Raw genomic sequence first — 17,807 nt, 5'->3', positions numbered from 1 at the left:
CAATGCTTGCACATTATTTTTACAAGTTTCACAAAGCTTTGAATGTTGTTTGTGTATCAATTTGAATGAAGTCAGCATACAATTATTAATTTCTGTTGAAAATGAAGTAATTGTCAGCATTCTTGAGTTCTATGGAGAAAAAAAAGGCTGATTGATTGGATATTTGTTAACTTTGGATTTTTAAGGATTGCTAATTCATAGTAATTTTATAAATGATGAAGCACTTTTGTGAAGCAAAGTTAATGATATTAGTCCCTTCTATCAATGTAAAAATGGCATGTGACGTTGCATTCCTCTTGAATAAGATATCTATATTTATTTAATTGTAATCTCTCATTAATGTGTCTATTATTCTAGAAAGATTTCAATTGTAAATAACAGTGCAATGAGAATGATATAAGGGTAGTTGAATTCTTCATGTTTCATTGATGCAAGATTTAAGATTTGAGTGTGATGTTGCTGTTGGCATATATGATGTAGACGAGTGTAATTTTGTGGAGTATGGGGATATATATATGAACTTGTAAGATACAAATGAAGGTGGTCTCATGAATGCTTTGATATTAAAGTATCTATTTGTTGGCATTGCCATTGAGTCTAGATCGTGAATTGAGTGGACATGACAAAAAAAAAAGAGTCCCAGAATACAATTCAATCATCATCAAAGTTATTCAAATAAGGTTCGTTTGCAAAATAAATTGAACCATTGTGTTTATAGCATTGAAATTACCAAGAAGCGGCTTCAGCAATCGAGTCATTCAAATGTGATAAAAATATTGACAAAGGATGAGATGCACACAAATTCGGCTCAAATTGTTTTGACAATCTTCAAAACTGCTCAAATGGTGCATGTTCATAAATCATATTGCATTGACATGGACAGAGAATCAAATTTGCTTTAAGAAAAAATCCCTCTATAATTGATTCAATCAAGCACAACAAAAATGACAGAGTGTTTTGACAATCTTCAAAACTGCTCAAGTGGTGCATGTTCATAAATCATATTGTATTGAAATGGCCAGAGCATCAAATTTGCTCAAGAAAAAATCCCTCAATAATTGATTCAATCAAGCACAACAAAAATGACAGACATCAAGGGTCTGTTTGCGGCAGCTGTAGCTTATTAAAATGTTGTTGTGCAAAAGTTGTGGCTATATGCTGCTGTAGATAAGTTGGTTGTCTGTTTATTTTTTACAGTTTTAAAACGGTCGTGTTGTAACTGTTTTTAGACAAATAATCACTTTACCCCTATACTGTAATGTTGTTTACAACAAAACAATTCATATAAATACATTTCATTCAATGTAAACAAAATAAAAATAGACATTATTAAACAGTGAGTGACATGACTCAAAATTTAAAAAAAAATGATCATTAAAATAATAATTAATAATATGATAATATTATTTTTAAAATGAAGAAAGTGTATGCATGACATAAGTCGTCCTTTGGGGAAACTCTTTACGCTTGATAACTCTCGTTGGTGGAATCTTCCAGTCCATCTATCCACCTGAAGTAGTCACAAATTTTTGTCATCCTCAATGAGAATATGTAAAACTGTCTTTCGTAGCTATGTGGCTGTCACGGTGTAAGTATAAAACATAGTAGTCCTCAGTAGCAGTGCAATACTCTGGAGGTACCGGAAATCTTCGAGCTCATTTTTCTTGAAGGCTTAAAAACACACACCCTTAGATATAACACTAGTAAAAATTAATAATAGAAGCAATCAATTAAAGTTTTATACAACTACGAGGTCTCAGATAACACAATATATAAACCAACCAATTTATCACCACAAAAAGACAACAAACCTTATAAAAAAAAAGTTCTTTGTTGTCTTTAACCCACATAATACGAGCTCTACTGAGCTCGTTTGTGTCACTTATGCATATCACCAAAAGTCATCCAAAACAACCTAAAAAATCAAGCACTGAAAAGGAGAGGAATTTGGTTGTCTTTATTGAGATTTCATATGTGACACCAATCAATAGCCACATGCAAGTCATCCAGCAAAACTCATAAGGTCGAACGTCTCATCATAGACCTAAAAAATCCACAAAAAATGCTATATTTACGATACATAAATTACCCATTGTTACCTCATCGTCCTTCCAAATGGGAAAAAATTATGCATAAAAAAAGAGGTATACATTACTTGCGTAAAAAAAACTGATACAATATATATCAAATGCATAAGAGACAGAAATATGAATAACTTATATAAAATACTGATATAATAAACAGTAAATGCTATGACGCATTACATATTTTCGACCAACGTCGACCAAAAACCGGATTCCAACATCAATTGGAAACCATCACCTATTTCCAAGTTATTGTATGTGGAATTCTTAAAAATCCCAAAATCCAACATCAACCGAAAACTATCGAAGGATAAGAGCACAGAGAACCCATGAAATTCTTGGACACATAAGCACTTGCAAAATCAAACCACAACATTTATGCTAAAGTAGAGAATACTGAAACAGAGGTAAAGCAAATGATGAAAAATAGCTACACGAAGAGGAACCACTGCACAGAGGGCAGATCAATTGATCCAAACAGAGCCGAAGAGCATATAGAGGAGAAATCACTGCAACAGTTAATCTAGAAGAGAGAGAGAGAAAGAGGTTGCACCGTATTTGCAAGAATCATGAGAGAGAGAGAGAGAGAGAGGAGTTAGAACAAGACTTGTGAGAGAGAAAGAGACAGTGAGATGGGTATCCCCGTCACAACATAACGAAGTAATGTGGGCCGTGGGGTCGAGCCTGCATCCTCATTGCCTCTCAATTAATCCCGAGGAACAGCCACACCACACTTTCCAAACGACTGACCCAATGTTTCAAAGCCGCACCGCGAAAAATAATCCGCCCTAAGGGGCACCAAGTTTGACACATGCGATTGTAATCTAATTGGCTTGTCCACCATCAAAATTATTTAAACTAACCTTCATTTGCAAAATAGACTAGATGAGCGCATTTGAAAAAGTGTCCAAAAATGATTGCTCATATTTCATTGTCCCCTTCAATCCCTCCTTTTGCAGCAGCAACCCGAAGCTGCATTGCTTTTCGTCCTCTCCTGTTCGCACTAACCTTCACAAACCCATGACTCCTACTCCTCATCTAATCTTCTTCGTACAAGCGTACAAGCTATACGCCTGCTCTATCCCAAAAAAAGCTCTTGTACGGCCTCTTCTCTAGCGACACTCCCCCCTAGCCTGCTCCTTCGATCTCAGCAAAAAAAAAAAAAAGTCTTTTCAAGCCTTCATGACTCAACCCTCCTTCAATCTTAGCAAAAAAAAAAAAAGTCTTTTCAAGCCTTCATGACTTCCTGCTCTATATCTTCCTAGGAAAATATTTGTGTCCGTATTACGCACGCATTACGCACTCAGAGCTGCGTGCGTAATAACCCCACAATAACCTCCGCTTCACAATTATTAGGGAGTTATTGGGAGGTTATTGAGGTATTAATTCCAATAACCTATAACCATAATAACCTTTCAATAACTTTCGCGAGTTCTATTTAGATGTTATTCATAGGTTATTATGGGATTATTGAGGGGTTAATGGAGTACGCACGTAGAGTTGCGTTCGTACAACATACGCAAATATTTCCCACAACCCAACCATACTGTCCATCTCTTTCACCTGTAACCCGCCAATAGCCCCGAGCCACGGGCTTCCAACTCAAGGAAAAGTATTACGTGCTGACATGATATGTGCGTGCAGATCAATGATATTGACGTTGCATTGTGATGTATTGATAATATCGGAATGATATTGAGATGCAATATCACCTGAATATCACGATCGGAACATACCTGTAGCCAGTGCCCCTTCTCCATGCACCAAATAATCATCTATCTTATTTCCTCCACTTTCTCTCTCTAGAAAGTTGCAAAAACGAGAAAAGGGCATTTACATACATATGCACCACCTAATTCTTACCTATTTACATAGCTAATATTTGAACTTCAATATCTCTAAATCTTTCATGTCCCATAAAAAATATCCTTATCTTAACTTTTAAAATATGAAACACACTTTTTCATGCGTACAAATGGTATATGTAAGAATTAAAGTTTTAGGTGTTAGATATATAAATTCATAAGAACTGAGTGGTATGCATGTACTCTTTCAAAAGTGAGAGAGAAAACTGTTACTCTCTCCACTCTGTGTCCTTAAAATAAGTGTGATTTGTTGTTCCAACTTTATGCAATGGTGTAATACAAAAAATAAATTAAGTAAACCATACATGCTCTTCTAAGGTGGCAGATAAATCTTACAAAACATACGTACTCATGCAGACATAGCGAAAGTTTATGTCTGCTCTGTTATGTGCAGTGGGACTATGGTGTTGCAAAATAATGATCATACGTATTTCTTTTAGCGAGGTGAAAATGTCTAGCACTTCTGACAATGCACTCTACATGCACTGCAAATTTAGCTGTCTGTCTGAATGTTAGATGAAAATAAAATGAAAATTCAAAACATAATATGTATTGATTTGAGTGGATTGCAATGATCAAAATTACACATTTATGATGACTTATGGGAGACATGTTAACTCACCAATAAACATAAGTGGAACCCTCGTCATGTTTGAAACTCATAGAGGCTTGATGAAGATGAATATAATAGCCATCTATAAGCCATAATGAACATAATGGATGAAGGGTCTTCATGGTATTTGAAATGAATTTAAAAGCAAGTTAATGAGCATGAAACTTTATTGAACTTTGAAAATTTAGCAAGTTATAGATTAAATAAAAGAAGATTATAATCAAAACTTAGAACGTCTTATACACCAACAAAATTTGCAACACAAGCCTAGAAAGAAGATTAGCAATGGTTCAACCAACATAATCAAAACTTAGAATGTCTTATACACCAACAAAATTTGCAACACAAGCCTATACATGGATAGAATGCATTATTTAAGGAGTTCAAAAGAAAGCTATGCATGTATTAGGATGTTCAAATAGATTGGGTCACGTATGTGCTTCATGAGACACTTCAACTTATGTATATCACTTTGAAAGTCGAGGAAGTCATCTTCTAGAATATGAAATTATTTAAAATGCTCAGATCTTTGAAGTTAAATATGCATGTATGTCGATCATAGTGCTAAATGCTAGATCATACGGTTTGTAAATGCTATGAAAGCAAAAGACACAATTAACAAAAGTGTGATGCATTGTGTTAAACATTAAGTTTTTTTTTAATAATTTTTTTTTCCAAGGATAAATGTAAAACCATTAAATGATACATGCTCTCAAGTTGAATTACTTGCACATAAGGCAAGGCCGTACGTTTTACATTAATTAGTTTGATCCTCACTCTCATAAAGAGTGAAGTTGACAAGCTAAGCATCCTCTCATCTAGTCTGGTTCTTCTTATTATAAAGACTAGGTTAAAAAACTTGAGCATATCCTTGACTTGTCTGACATTCCTTCTTATGAGAACTAAAGTTGATAAGGTTAAGTCAATCTTCAACCAAAATACTCCTTAAATTTACTAGAGTTGATAGGACTACTGCCCTAACATAAACCAGTGGTAAACTTTGATCAAATCATAAATTTAAATGATGTAAATAATACATTTTTTGGATGACAACCGAGTTGAAGGTATATCTCAACTTGAGTTATCCACTTTTAAAATGAATCTTTCAAATTATGGATGCAATCATTTCAAATATCTATGAAGATGACTGTATTGAATGTGAATCTTAACTGGAAAGATTTACTCTTAGAATAAAAATATTTGAATTACAACTCTAGTTGCTCTCATACAAAATAAGTATTATAAGTAGAAAAAAGAAAATTAAAATAAAAAAAAGGAATTCATATCTTATATTTTTCTGAATTTTACATGCAAGTAGATCTATTATGTATGACTGGGTGACAATAATTGCACAATCTTCACAACAGTCTGCATTTTCATCCATTGTATTGAAAATACGAATCACACTTGATCTATTCGTTCATCTTCAAATCGGAGCTGAATACAAATTTACTACTCCATTTTGTGAATTAAATTATAGCCAAAAGTCATGATAAGTGAGTGCATAAAGAACTCCTTCATAGGCATGTGCACATTTCTAAATCTTATAACATTCTGATATGAAAAGTTATGATATATTAGTCTTGCTCCAAGTACAACAATAACATGTGGATATGGTATAAGATAGATTATAAAAACAGTTACAATCACATTTACAATATCCACTTCCATCAAGATCAACTCGAAATGATTCACACGAGTTATCATGGACTTTGTACTCATGAGGATTTATCAAGTTAAGTCTATTAATCGCCACGCTTCTCTTTCAAATCATTCAACTAATTTTTTTTTTTTGTTTTATGCACAAATTTAAATTAGTTGGCTAATAATAATTATTATGCTAATTCTGCTTGCTTGATAATATTAATAATACTATTATTATAATAAATGACACAGATTAGTGCTTGTATACATAATGCCCGTGCTTGTCTAATTAGCAACACCATTACAAAATTTAGATATATTGGTGCCCATTATTCCATAATGAAAACTATGATCATAGCATCCAATTTATTTTGTGACATTTCATTCAACCTACCAATCATGTTTTCTTATAATAAAAAAAATATAAAAATTGCATATTAAAAATATTTAATTTATCTATATTTCCAGCAATTTCTTTTTTTTTTTTTTTTTGTACATAATATTTCTATATCCTTTAACCTCATTTGGCATAAAGCTTTTTGAAAATTCTCTTCAAATGACATAAGCAACAATGATGTGCAGCCCTCAAAATAATCTCCATACAAACACAAACCAAACTAGGTTGTTTATCTAACATTACATAAAGGTTTTGTTGACACCAAATGCTTTTAGTGCAATCATGAACATTACTAAAAAATGACTTCTATGAATCATTTAACTTAGTCTCAACAACAGCAAATGCAAGTGGTAATATATCATTATTAGTGCATCTTTATACTTTTCTAATCAAAAGGTACCATCAAGCCATCAAGCTTTAGTGCTAAGCGAGAATGATAACAACCTGAAAGTGAATTAAATGCTATTAACTATGTCTAACATTACATTTATTGTTGCTTCCATAAAATGACACAGACATGTACTAGTCTTCTCAACTAACAAAGTTTGTCTTAATTGCCTTTCTCATTATATCCCAAGCTATTATAAACGAGACTTGAGCATTAAATTTAGCTTTTGTACGCTCAATTATTTCTCTTAAATTCATATTTATTTGATGATGTATGCTTGGATTAATAAAATCTTAAATGAATTTAAAAAGGAATAGTAAATTAAAGATATACTTCTTTCTTAGATTCAAGGAGTCAATAAACTTTATGAAAAACTTAGTTTTTATCTCTGAAAAACATCACAATTTCATTAGTTTCATGTGTAATATTTATCATATTATCATATTATCATAATTTTTACTAGAACTAAATAAAAATATGACACTAAATAGGATGCAGTGGAGAAAAAGGATTCATGTAGCCGACCTCACGTAATAGGATGAAGGCTTTGTTGTTGTTGTGTTGTATTATGCAACATAGTTAAACAAAAATAGTTGTCATAAAAAAAAAGTACTCGGCTTCTAAAAATTATATTAGAGTTGTGTTCTATTGGTACTTTAATAAATTATAGATAGATATTCTAATCAATGAATAAAGTTGGCTATAAAAGTCAGGTTATTTTTCCTCTAAAAATTAAAATAATTTCATAATAATCACTCATTCAGTGAACTTTAGTATTGTTATGTATGTTCCTATCTAATGACTATATTGTTAGAATTTTGTAGACACATAATAGAAAAGTGGTTCTTTGATAAATGCATAATTTTAGTGAAGCCAAATATTTAAAAAAGAAGAAAGATTTGATGCAAAAGAGATTGAGTGAAAATCCATAATTAAGTTGCATATAAATTTTTCTCTCATAATTGAAATATTATAATTGCATATAATGTTAGAAGCTTTTCTTTTATTTTTTATGATTTATCACTAATCAATGTGTTATATGATTTAACAATTGATTCCATTTTAATTTAGTTATTATAGTACATCAAACTCATAAAAAAAAGCCCAAATTGATGTAACATGATTCAAATACAAAATCAACTTCAAAATAATTTTGTTTGAGATAAATTTTAATAAGTATTACATGCATATTTGAGGCAAATTGCTTGCCTAATTGTAATTATTATGAGGTATATAAAGTCAAATTTCCTAAGAAACGAGATAAATTTTAATAAGTTTTCCGCGCATAGAGAGCAAGAATATTGCTTGCTTAATTGTAATATTATGAGGTATATAAAGTCAAATTTCCTAAGAAAATTAATAAATTGTAAATGTTCTTTTACCTCATCAATTGACAAGTTGGTAACTCTTTATGTTATAATTCAGACATTTTATGCATAAAAATGTGTAGCACCTTGGTAACTTATGTATATGGTAAATTATATCAGTTCTAACTATAAACATAATAAAACATTAACTTTAATTACCATAATTTTCACAATTCATTAATAAAGTCATATATATCTATTTAAAAATATTAATACTGTTATTAAAATAGTTAGTCTTTGTGGCCCCATCAAGTAAAATTTCACCCTGAACCACTATTCACTACACAAACAACTCAAAAGTAACCAACATCTTCATGTTCATGAACCTATAAAACAAATAAAAAATAAATTAGTTTCTACATGAATCACCATATAATTTTCACAAAAATTACAAAGAGAAACACTTGTCATATATTTACAAAACTTCCAAAACCCAGTGAGATTTTTCACATCATCTCCACCACCATGATGAAGGATGGTTAATTACAAACTTAACAAATAAAAATTAAAAAAAAAGCTGACATATGGTCTCTTCCAATAACTCTTCGGATATATAGCAGCACACCTCTGCAATAATATGCTCCATCCCTAACCTATAATCCATCCACATTGTACTGCCCATATCTTTCCTCACTATCTCATTTATTGTGGACTGAACCTGTGAAATTACAGCATAACTCTTAATGGTCTTTGAGACTTCATTAATTATGAAATCTTTCAGAAATGGCTGTAAAGTTGTGGGTTTGAGGAGAGACAACAAGGAGGAGAAGATCTGGAATCGCCTCACTTTTATTTCTGAGAGGACTTCATTTACACAGTCCAGGAGAAGCTTTGGGTCTTCAGGATATGAACTCTGCAATGATCTGATTTCATCTGAAAGTGAAGGCAAACTTTCTAGACTCATCTCTGAATCAAAATTATAGCTTTCCAGCACAGTTCTTACAAATTTAGTCATCATCTCCATGTCATAAGAACAAATTCTTTGATGAGAAATCAGACGATTGGATGGGGTTATCACAACTTCAGAATCTTCATGGAAGTTGAGATGAATTGGTTGCAAAGGCTTGTGTAATTCATCTGTAGTGAATGAATCTGTAAGTGTTTTCAACTTGAGTTAAAGGAAGAAGAGAGCTTGAGAACCAACAAATAAATAAATAAAACGCAAAATAAAAAAAATGTTTAGGGGATATTTGAGTTAACTTTTGCTGTTTATTTTTTATTTACTGTTTTGTTTATTTTTTGATTTGAAATAAAACAAACACGTTTGGCCATTTGATTAAAGTATGATTATTTTTAAAAACACTCAAAATAACGTAAAACTTATTTGAGTATTTTCAAAAAGTTGTTAGTTTGTTTTCAGAAAAAAAAATTAAAAATATGTAAAAAACACATGAAACAAACATATTCCTAAAAACAAAATTAAAAATAAAAAATAAAAATTGATGCTAAATAATCCCTTAGTTAAATTTTAAGTTATACCTAATTTAATACTTGGACAGTCTGGGCTTGTACCATCTTCTAAGAAAAAGGGTTCAAGCACGGATATTGGACTCGCCCTTTCGGGTTTTTCGACGATGAACTCGGAAGGTTCTACGTGCTTAATGATTAAAGAGTTTGGAGATATTGATGCAGGGGAAATCAGCATTCTTGGTTTCTCATTTGGAGTGCCCTGGGAAAAAAATATTTAGTGAGATGATGCTGCCATTAGTTACTTCCTTAACATTAATGAAATCTAAGTTTAGAAACTGAAGGAAAGCAAAGAAAAAGCTGCTTACTAAATACATACTTGCTCAGAACATGCACCAGTGCAACTTTCACATGAAGAACAACCATCTGGTATGTACAAATTGTTGCACGCTGCAGAATTTATATGTACATATTTTTCTTTTTCCACGTCAACAATCTCCTCTCTTCCTGTCAAAGATACAGAAAATCTCACCATCGAGAACCAAAGCAAATGAAGCATCAGTAATGGATAGATATTATACCTTCTGTGTTAGGTTGCTCTCCATCGTAAGTTTCTTCTTCTGAACACTGCTCAGGCCTTAAATTGGAAGAAGAATCATCAATCAACAGGTTGCAATCTGATGGAGAGATCAATTCCTCCAAAGGGTTGGAGTTCTGGTTGTTTGTCGACTTAGCAGTGCTATAATCAGTACTAATCATCTCAGAAAAATATTTCTCTGATTCTTCGTTGAAGGATTCTGCATGAAAGAGAGAAACTGGTGATAATCCCTGTATTTTGCACTGTGTAGCTTCAGTTTCAACATTCTGTTGCCATTCTTTTGAGTTAGTTATTGATTTTGCTTTGCTATTAGATGGAACAGCTTGGGTTGTAACTTTTTTTCTGTTACCTTCTTCGGATTTCATGCTGTATTCGTTAGCTGAACCTTTACAAGCAACCGGAATTCTGCAGAAGCTTTTTTTGGAAATCAAATGCTGCTCCTTTCTGCTATCGCTAATTATGTATTTCAACCTCCTCCTAATTTCTTTAAATGAAAAAAGAGATTTTTCATGCTTCTTGCTGTAACAGGATTGAGGAGACGAGCATGGGCTGTTTTGGATTGAATCATCATTATTCATTGGTATGTGTGGCGTTAGAACAACAATTTTACTCCTTTCCTTCGAACTGTTTCTAATTTTTGATGCAGTTTCCTCGTGAAATTTGTCCTTTTTCTTTAAAAAAAAATGTTTCTTTTGCTTCTGGAACATTTGATTGGTAAAATTTCTCCCATTTTGATCAGAAATTTCATTTTTTTCCTTGGAGTGATCGCTTCCTTCCAAGTAATGAAGTGCTTCCAGTTTAGAAGAGTCTGCAACGTGTGGTTTCAGAAGCTGTTGAATATGGCCGAACACAATTGAGTTTGGATGCTGAACAAGCTTCAGAAACAACTCTTTGTTTGAATTCAGTATCTCCAACGCATCCATAAACTCTTGGGAGTGTATAACTCCATTTCCAACAAGCTGCTTTGTCTCATCAATCTTCTGACTTAAGAAGGCCTCAGCTTCATCAACCAGTGCTTCCAGAAGCATGGAGTTTTTATAGGCAAGCTGTGAATCAGATTCATCAAAATTTGCATATTTTTTATGGGCATTAGATCTGAAGGGACCAAACAAATCAAACCCAATTTCTTCAAACAGATTTGAACAATTACGGCTCACAGAATAGAACTCCGTCATCAACGCAGCCAAATCTAAAATAAGGTTGGAACCATCATAAGCAGAGCCCATTAAGTGACTGAACCGAGGATCCGAGTCATTTTTGTGGTTTTTAAACATCTTTTGATTGGATTTTATGTTCCAGACAGAAGCCATTGAGGTTTTCTCTACGGACATTTCTTCCTCTATAAGTGATTTGACACTTGGCAAGCGAGAGAGAACCATCGTATCTTTACAGCCATCAAACTGTATGGTAACAAATATGACCATGTAATCAGCAATTGTATTATTTTTCTTTTCTGTTAATACAATCAAGACTTTTTGTAATTAAACAGAAGTAACATAAAGAAAGTAGAAGAAAGCTAAGCAATCCAACTTGATTTTATGGACAAAACAAAAAGGAAAAACTCATATGAGGAATTTAACAAAACAGAATGACGAAGGTAGATTTAAATAAAAGTTTAAGCTTTACCCCTCTATCATGTTCATATTTTCTGTCCAAAGTATCCTCCGTGAGATTATTGCCCGAGTAGTGAGTTCCTGCACGAGTTCATTGGCATCTGATTAACATAGTAATGAATAAACTTGAAAAATATCCTATACAAATGATGCAGGATAAAAATAACATACCACACAGGTTATATGTAATTACACATCTAACACTTAAATTTTTTACATACATAATACCCAAATTAATCGATATTACATCAAAAATATCATTATTACTAACTTTTTTAAAGTGAAATATACATTTTTCATGCATAGGTCTGAGACACCAAAGTGCTATATAAGTAAATATTAAGCTTTAGGTGTTAGAAATGTAAACACAAGGGATTTGTGCAGTATGTATGTAAATTATTGGAATTAATAGCCTAATTATTAGCTAATTACTGCTGCAGTTATTTTTAGCTTTTATTTTATTCTGTAGTTTCCGTTTCCATATTTATATATTTCCTAGTTGGTCTGTTTCTGAATTTATGTCATTCCTTTTATTTGGGTCTTGTAATATGTATTTATAACCCTTTTCATATCAATTAAAGTATCATGCATTATTTTCAAAATTAACATGGTATCAGAGCCATGGTTTGAACCCCAGAGGTTGCCTAGCCATTGACCTTGTTTATGCAAGTTTTCTGCTTCTGACCAGTGGCCTCTCACCAGCGAAAGTGGGACTCTCTCTGCACTGCAAACCATGGCAGCCAAATTTTTTCAGCAGTTTACTTTCTTTCTAGGGGAAATCCCGTCCCAAGGAATTTGCAGCGGGCCTTTCTAAAGACCATCTGTAGCATCCGACCCTCTTTTGGTCAGTGGAATTTTCCAAGTTACAACCACTGATTCTTTCTATTCTACTTCTGCCCCCTACACTTCCTCCTGCAGCCGAAATCCTTCTATGTCTAGTCAACCCAACATCACCTTTGGCTCTGTTGGAATCATGGAAGACTCTACCACCAAGCCTCCTCGTAATGGTGTGCTTGAGTCCACCGGAGGATCAATGCCGACCTCAATCCCTTCGCAGACTGGAGGAATAGAAAATCACATGAACTTCCTAATCATCACACATAAACTTAACGGTTCTAATTTTCTCCAATGGTCTCAAGTTGTGTCCTTGTTTGTCAAGGCAAGATGGAAATTTTTTTATCTCACAGATATGATTCGTGAACCCCCGAAAACCGACCCGACGCATGCAGCGTGGGAATTGGAGAATTGCATGGTCATATCGTGGCTGATTAACTCCATGAAGACTACGATTGGTCGTTCATATATATTTCTTCTTCTGTCAGTGCTCTAATGAATTGCAATTCGGGATACCTACTTGGATGTAAGGACCTTCAACCAACTTTATGAGGTTCTAAGAAGATCCGCGAGGTGAAACAGGGTCAGAGGACAATGACCCAGTACTACAATGATTTGGTGGCCTTAGAAATGGAATGCGATCTCTACTATGACTATACGTGAGACTCTCCAGCAGAGCTTTCCCTCTTTCAAAAAATTGTAGAAAAGGATCGCATGTTCCAATTTCTGGCTGGCCTTAATAAAGACCTTGATGAAGACTAGGGTTGTATTCTTGGTTGGGATCCCCTCCCTTCCAGTCTCGCTGCATTCACAGAGGTTTGGTGCGATGAAAACTAGAGACTTGTCCTTTAGTCAAATCATCTGCCTTGGTCACTAATAGTATTGAACACTCATCCACACAATCTCCAGCCGCAGGCTCCACTTGTGACTATTGTCAGAAACCCAACCATACTCATGACAAGTGTTGGAAACTCCACTGTAAACTAAAATACAAACCTTCAGATAAATCCTCCTCTAATAAGGGACTCAATATAACATCTGAATCTGTTACGACACAATCAACTCCCACTCAGAACACTACAAAATCATCAGACTCTCTTGAAAGTCAGATGGAGCAATTAATTAAGTTGTTTGGATCCAGTCAACTCACTTCTGACCCATCTACTCTGTGAAGGTACCATTATTATGACGCTTACCATTTTTGTCGCTTCTAGTCCATAGATCACTGATTCAAATGTCACGAACCACATGATAGACATCTATGTTTCAACTTTAGGGGGAGTATTAGAATTATTAGTCTAATTACTGCTACATTTATTATTAGCTTTTATTTGCTTTCTCTTCTTTCAGTTTCCATATTTATGTATTTCCTAGTTAGTTTATTTCTGAATTTATGTCTTTCCTTTTACTTGGGCCTTGTAATATGTATTTATAACCCTTTTCATATCAATGAAAGTATCATGCATTACTCCCAAAGTTTACATAAATTTTCCAAAAAAGTAATGTGGAGAAAATCTTGAAATGGTATGTCTTGGAACTTTTTTGCTACAATGGCAACAAAGCCAATATTTTTTCAACTTTCTTATAAGTTTCTGTTACATGATTTACTTATAAGTTTCTAATAAGTTGGTAAATCATGTACTGTTGGTCGGAAATTGTTATTTGCATTGAAAATATATTTCTTTCTCATATAAACAATTAAAAATCATAAAACAGGGGCATTTGGGGCTGCATCTACATTTATATAATAACCTTTTACAAGTTGGCTCAGTAATTTCTGAAGAATACATTCATAATCTAACAGTTCATTATAGTGGTTAAACTGAGATTCGCTGTTGTAGCTAAATAAGAAAATTGAACAAAATTTAGTAAATATACATTATGATGGATGTTGTTTTCTTATTCTATGTAGTTTCCCTTATACCGGATTTCAGTTTTCAACAGTTTCTGATTTTATTTATCAATCGATAAATCTTACTTTAAGCTCATTATTCTACATGATAGAGCAATGAAGATTATGTGTCTACACGAGTCGAGTTTGAGCGAGCCCAATGTTTGGTCATATGCATCTCATTCAAAATTTACTTGTTTGAAATCGGCTCGTGTTCAAAATGGCTCATGAATAGCATAATTGTGTTTGGCTCCATTCAAATTCATATGTTCGTTTATGACTAGAATTTAGCTTAAATGATTTAAGATAATAATAAACTTTAATAATTGTAATATTCAACATGATAAATCAATGTAGAACGCTTATAATAAACATTAATAGTTTAATTATTTAATTAATGTGAGTCAAACACGGTTAAACAAAAGTTTATTCTTATTTAGCTTGTTTATAGATCAAGCTCAAAAAAGGTGTTCGTGTTAGCTCGCTTGCTTAACAAATGAATTAAACACGAGCGAATTAGCTAGTTGAACATAATTTATTCACGAACGACAAGCCTTTTTGACACCCTAGTAAATATATTGTAAAGCAAAAGAAAGAGAAATCATCAATATATGACCAGCTCCTAAAATGAAACAGCTAATTTAAGGTTGTCTTCTTTTTTAAAAAGAAAGCTCATTTACAAATGTTAAAAATTATCAAGTCACAAAACTATTCATCCTACACCATTTCAAATTCAAGAATTGTAAAAGAAGTGCGAATTAAGGAGCATGAACAGTCCAACTTTTAATCAAGAAAACTGTTTGATTGAAGCTATTAACCGAACAAAAAAATACTTGAGGCACTCACATGCAAAATTGGAAAATTTACTTGACAGTGGAGGGATTGATATAAAAAAAAAACTGCATTATTTATACTTTGATGATTAAGAGGAACCATTGATTTATCAGTGAAGGGATCAATCACTAAAGAAAACATGTCCTATTAAAATTTTCCAAAATAACAGAACAACTATAGATTAAAGTAAAAAGATTTCTCTCACCACGATTTCTCGCACTCCTGCGCTTTCGATCTGTAAGTAATTTACGAAGGTTGTAGCTCTGGCTAAACTCAAATATGCTAACGAAACTCTGTATCCAGCTTGCATTATCCCTCTCAGGAATGGAAGACCTTCTCTGTGCCTTCTTTCCCATATCCTTATCTAGATTTAGCTTTGGGAAATTGACCTCAACCAGTGGAGATCCGTCAAAGAAAACAGGAAACTGAAAGAAAAAATAAGAGGAAAAATTCATATTTGATAAGCCTGACTCTTACAAGAACACAAATGGAATTGGTGTTACACATCAGCTTACTGAAGCTAAGGGATTTGTTTGATTTCTTGAGATAAAAGAACAAAAATAAAAGTTTAAATCCTTAATGCTCATGAAATAACATCAACGGAAAGTTATTCATTTGTAGCACTTCCATGCATTTTCTTGTAGATTTCACTCCATATTGAGATTACTCTAACAAATTAATTATAAAGGGAATTTAGATACATATCACCCATTTCTATATATTTACATATCTAACACCAAGACTTTATTTTTTATATTTATAATTCCCAAATCTTCCATATCAGATCAAAAACACCACCATTTCTACTTTTAAAATGAGAAACACATCTTTTCATGCATAATTCAGGCGTCATGTGAGTAAAAAATGAAGTCTAGGAGTTAGATATGTAAATACATAGAAATTGAGTGGTCTATATGAAAATTTCATAATTATTGTTTGAAGTTCATCTTCCCTAACACAGATCTTCCCTCTAAAAACTTTATTTTATTTATTTATTTATTTTTTTTTTGGGGCAATTGTGAGTTCTAGGACTTTGTTTAAAATTTCTGCATGAAATCAACATCAACATAAACCACCAACATAATGAATTCAATTGCATTTCTAGAACTAGAATCAAGAAGCATAATGAAGAGATTTTCTGCAGATTAAATGCATGCATGAAATTAAGAAGCAAGTTCCATGCTAACATTAAAGAAGAACAACACTGCTTTAAGTCAGTTTCAGAGGAAAAGAACTTCAAAAAATTTAACATTACGATAAAGCTAGAGAATCAGAACTGTTTCTGCCACTCCGATAAAAAAGAAAGGAATCAATACTTTTCTTCCCCTGTAAACCGAACTTTCAGCTTTTTCTACCACTTAGCCATTACAAACCTGGAAAAGGAAGAAAGCCGCAGGGACCGATCAATCGTCCTACATGCAATTAACTCCAAATCCAAGAAGTTTCAACTCATAAATTAACTCAGGACAAAGCAAGAAATTCAAATCTTATTCATTGTTTCTGCGGATTCCTAATGAATTATACAACTGAGCTGATAATCCCCAGAAAAAAACGAAACCCCGACAGAAACATGAAGTAAAAATTAAGAAAGGAAGAAGTTACCTAAGCTTTCTTTCTCTTCAAAAACACAATGCATGTTTCCCACAAGAAATTGGGAGAAACCCGAGAAGCAATCCAAACCTAAATTTTCTCCAACCACCGTCGGACGACGACTCAACACTATAAAAATTACTTCAGATTTAGGAGCTAGCTCGAAACCACCATTAAAGAAGAAGAAGAAGAAGAAGAATAAGAAGAAGAGAGAAGAGGGGGGCAGTTACGCTGGAAAAGCAGTGCTCCCCATTACCACTACACATTCCGAGCTCTCCCTTACCAGCTAACAAATCGTGGGGTTACTCTCTGCCTCCCTCGGCTTCAGCCAAGGGTTTAATGGAGGCGGAGAGAGGAGATTGGGGTTTACTCCATTGTCGAAGGGCATTTTGGAGACGGAGATACGGAGAAGGTAGTTGTCTCTGTGCGTCTTGACTTCTGGACGGGGGATAACGGTCGATTTCAGACGGCGACGAACCGCTCCCGGCGCGTTGGTACACAATAATAAACACCAAACAGCGTAGCCCACGAATAAGGCTTGGGAAAAGTGCTGCCGTGCTGAATTTGTTTTTATTTAAAAAGTGAGGGGTAATTATATAAACAAAAAATGAATGTTTGGAAGAACTAGCAATATATATATATATATATATATATATATATTTTTATATATATATATATATAT

At 33.2% G+C, this 17,807-nt stretch overlaps 1 protein-coding gene across 4 annotated transcripts; it reads right to left on the bottom strand.

The window, feature by feature from the left end:
- Positions 1–8,644: 8,644 nt before the first annotated feature.
- Positions 8,645–17,710, bottom strand: LOC110030111. Of its 4 annotated transcripts, XM_020732688.1 has the most exons (9): positions 17,356–17,710; positions 17,138–17,254; positions 15,741–15,960; positions 11,990–12,057; positions 10,713–11,763; positions 10,347–10,562; positions 10,145–10,272; positions 9,838–10,027; positions 8,645–9,450 (listed from the first exon to the last, which is right to left on the bottom strand). In XM_020732688.1, exons 3-9 carry the CDS (start codon positions 15,889–15,891, stop codon positions 8,864–8,866), a joined length of 2,391 nt encoding a protein of 796 aa, XP_020588347.1. In that variant the 5' UTR covers positions 15,892–15,960; positions 17,138–17,254; positions 17,356–17,710; the 3' UTR covers positions 8,645–8,863. The 4 variants fall into 4 exon arrangements, with proteins under 4 accessions (XP_020588347.1, XP_020588345.1, XP_020588346.1 ...); XM_020732686.1 differs by having other exon boundaries at positions 10,347–11,763; positions 15,744–15,960; XM_020732687.1 differs by having other exon boundaries at positions 8,646–9,435; positions 10,347–11,763.
- Between the last annotated feature and the right edge of the window lie 97 nt (positions 17,711–17,807).

Source organism: Phalaenopsis equestris, unplaced genomic scaffold, assembly GCF_001263595.1.
Source record: "Phalaenopsis equestris unplaced genomic scaffold, ASM126359v1 Scaffold000657, whole genome shotgun sequence".
Taxonomy (NCBI): Eukaryota; Viridiplantae; Streptophyta; class Magnoliopsida; order Asparagales; family Orchidaceae; genus Phalaenopsis; species Phalaenopsis equestris.
The sequence above is the reverse complement of the archived record's forward strand: the minus strand, read 5'-3'. Positions and strand labels throughout refer to the sequence as shown.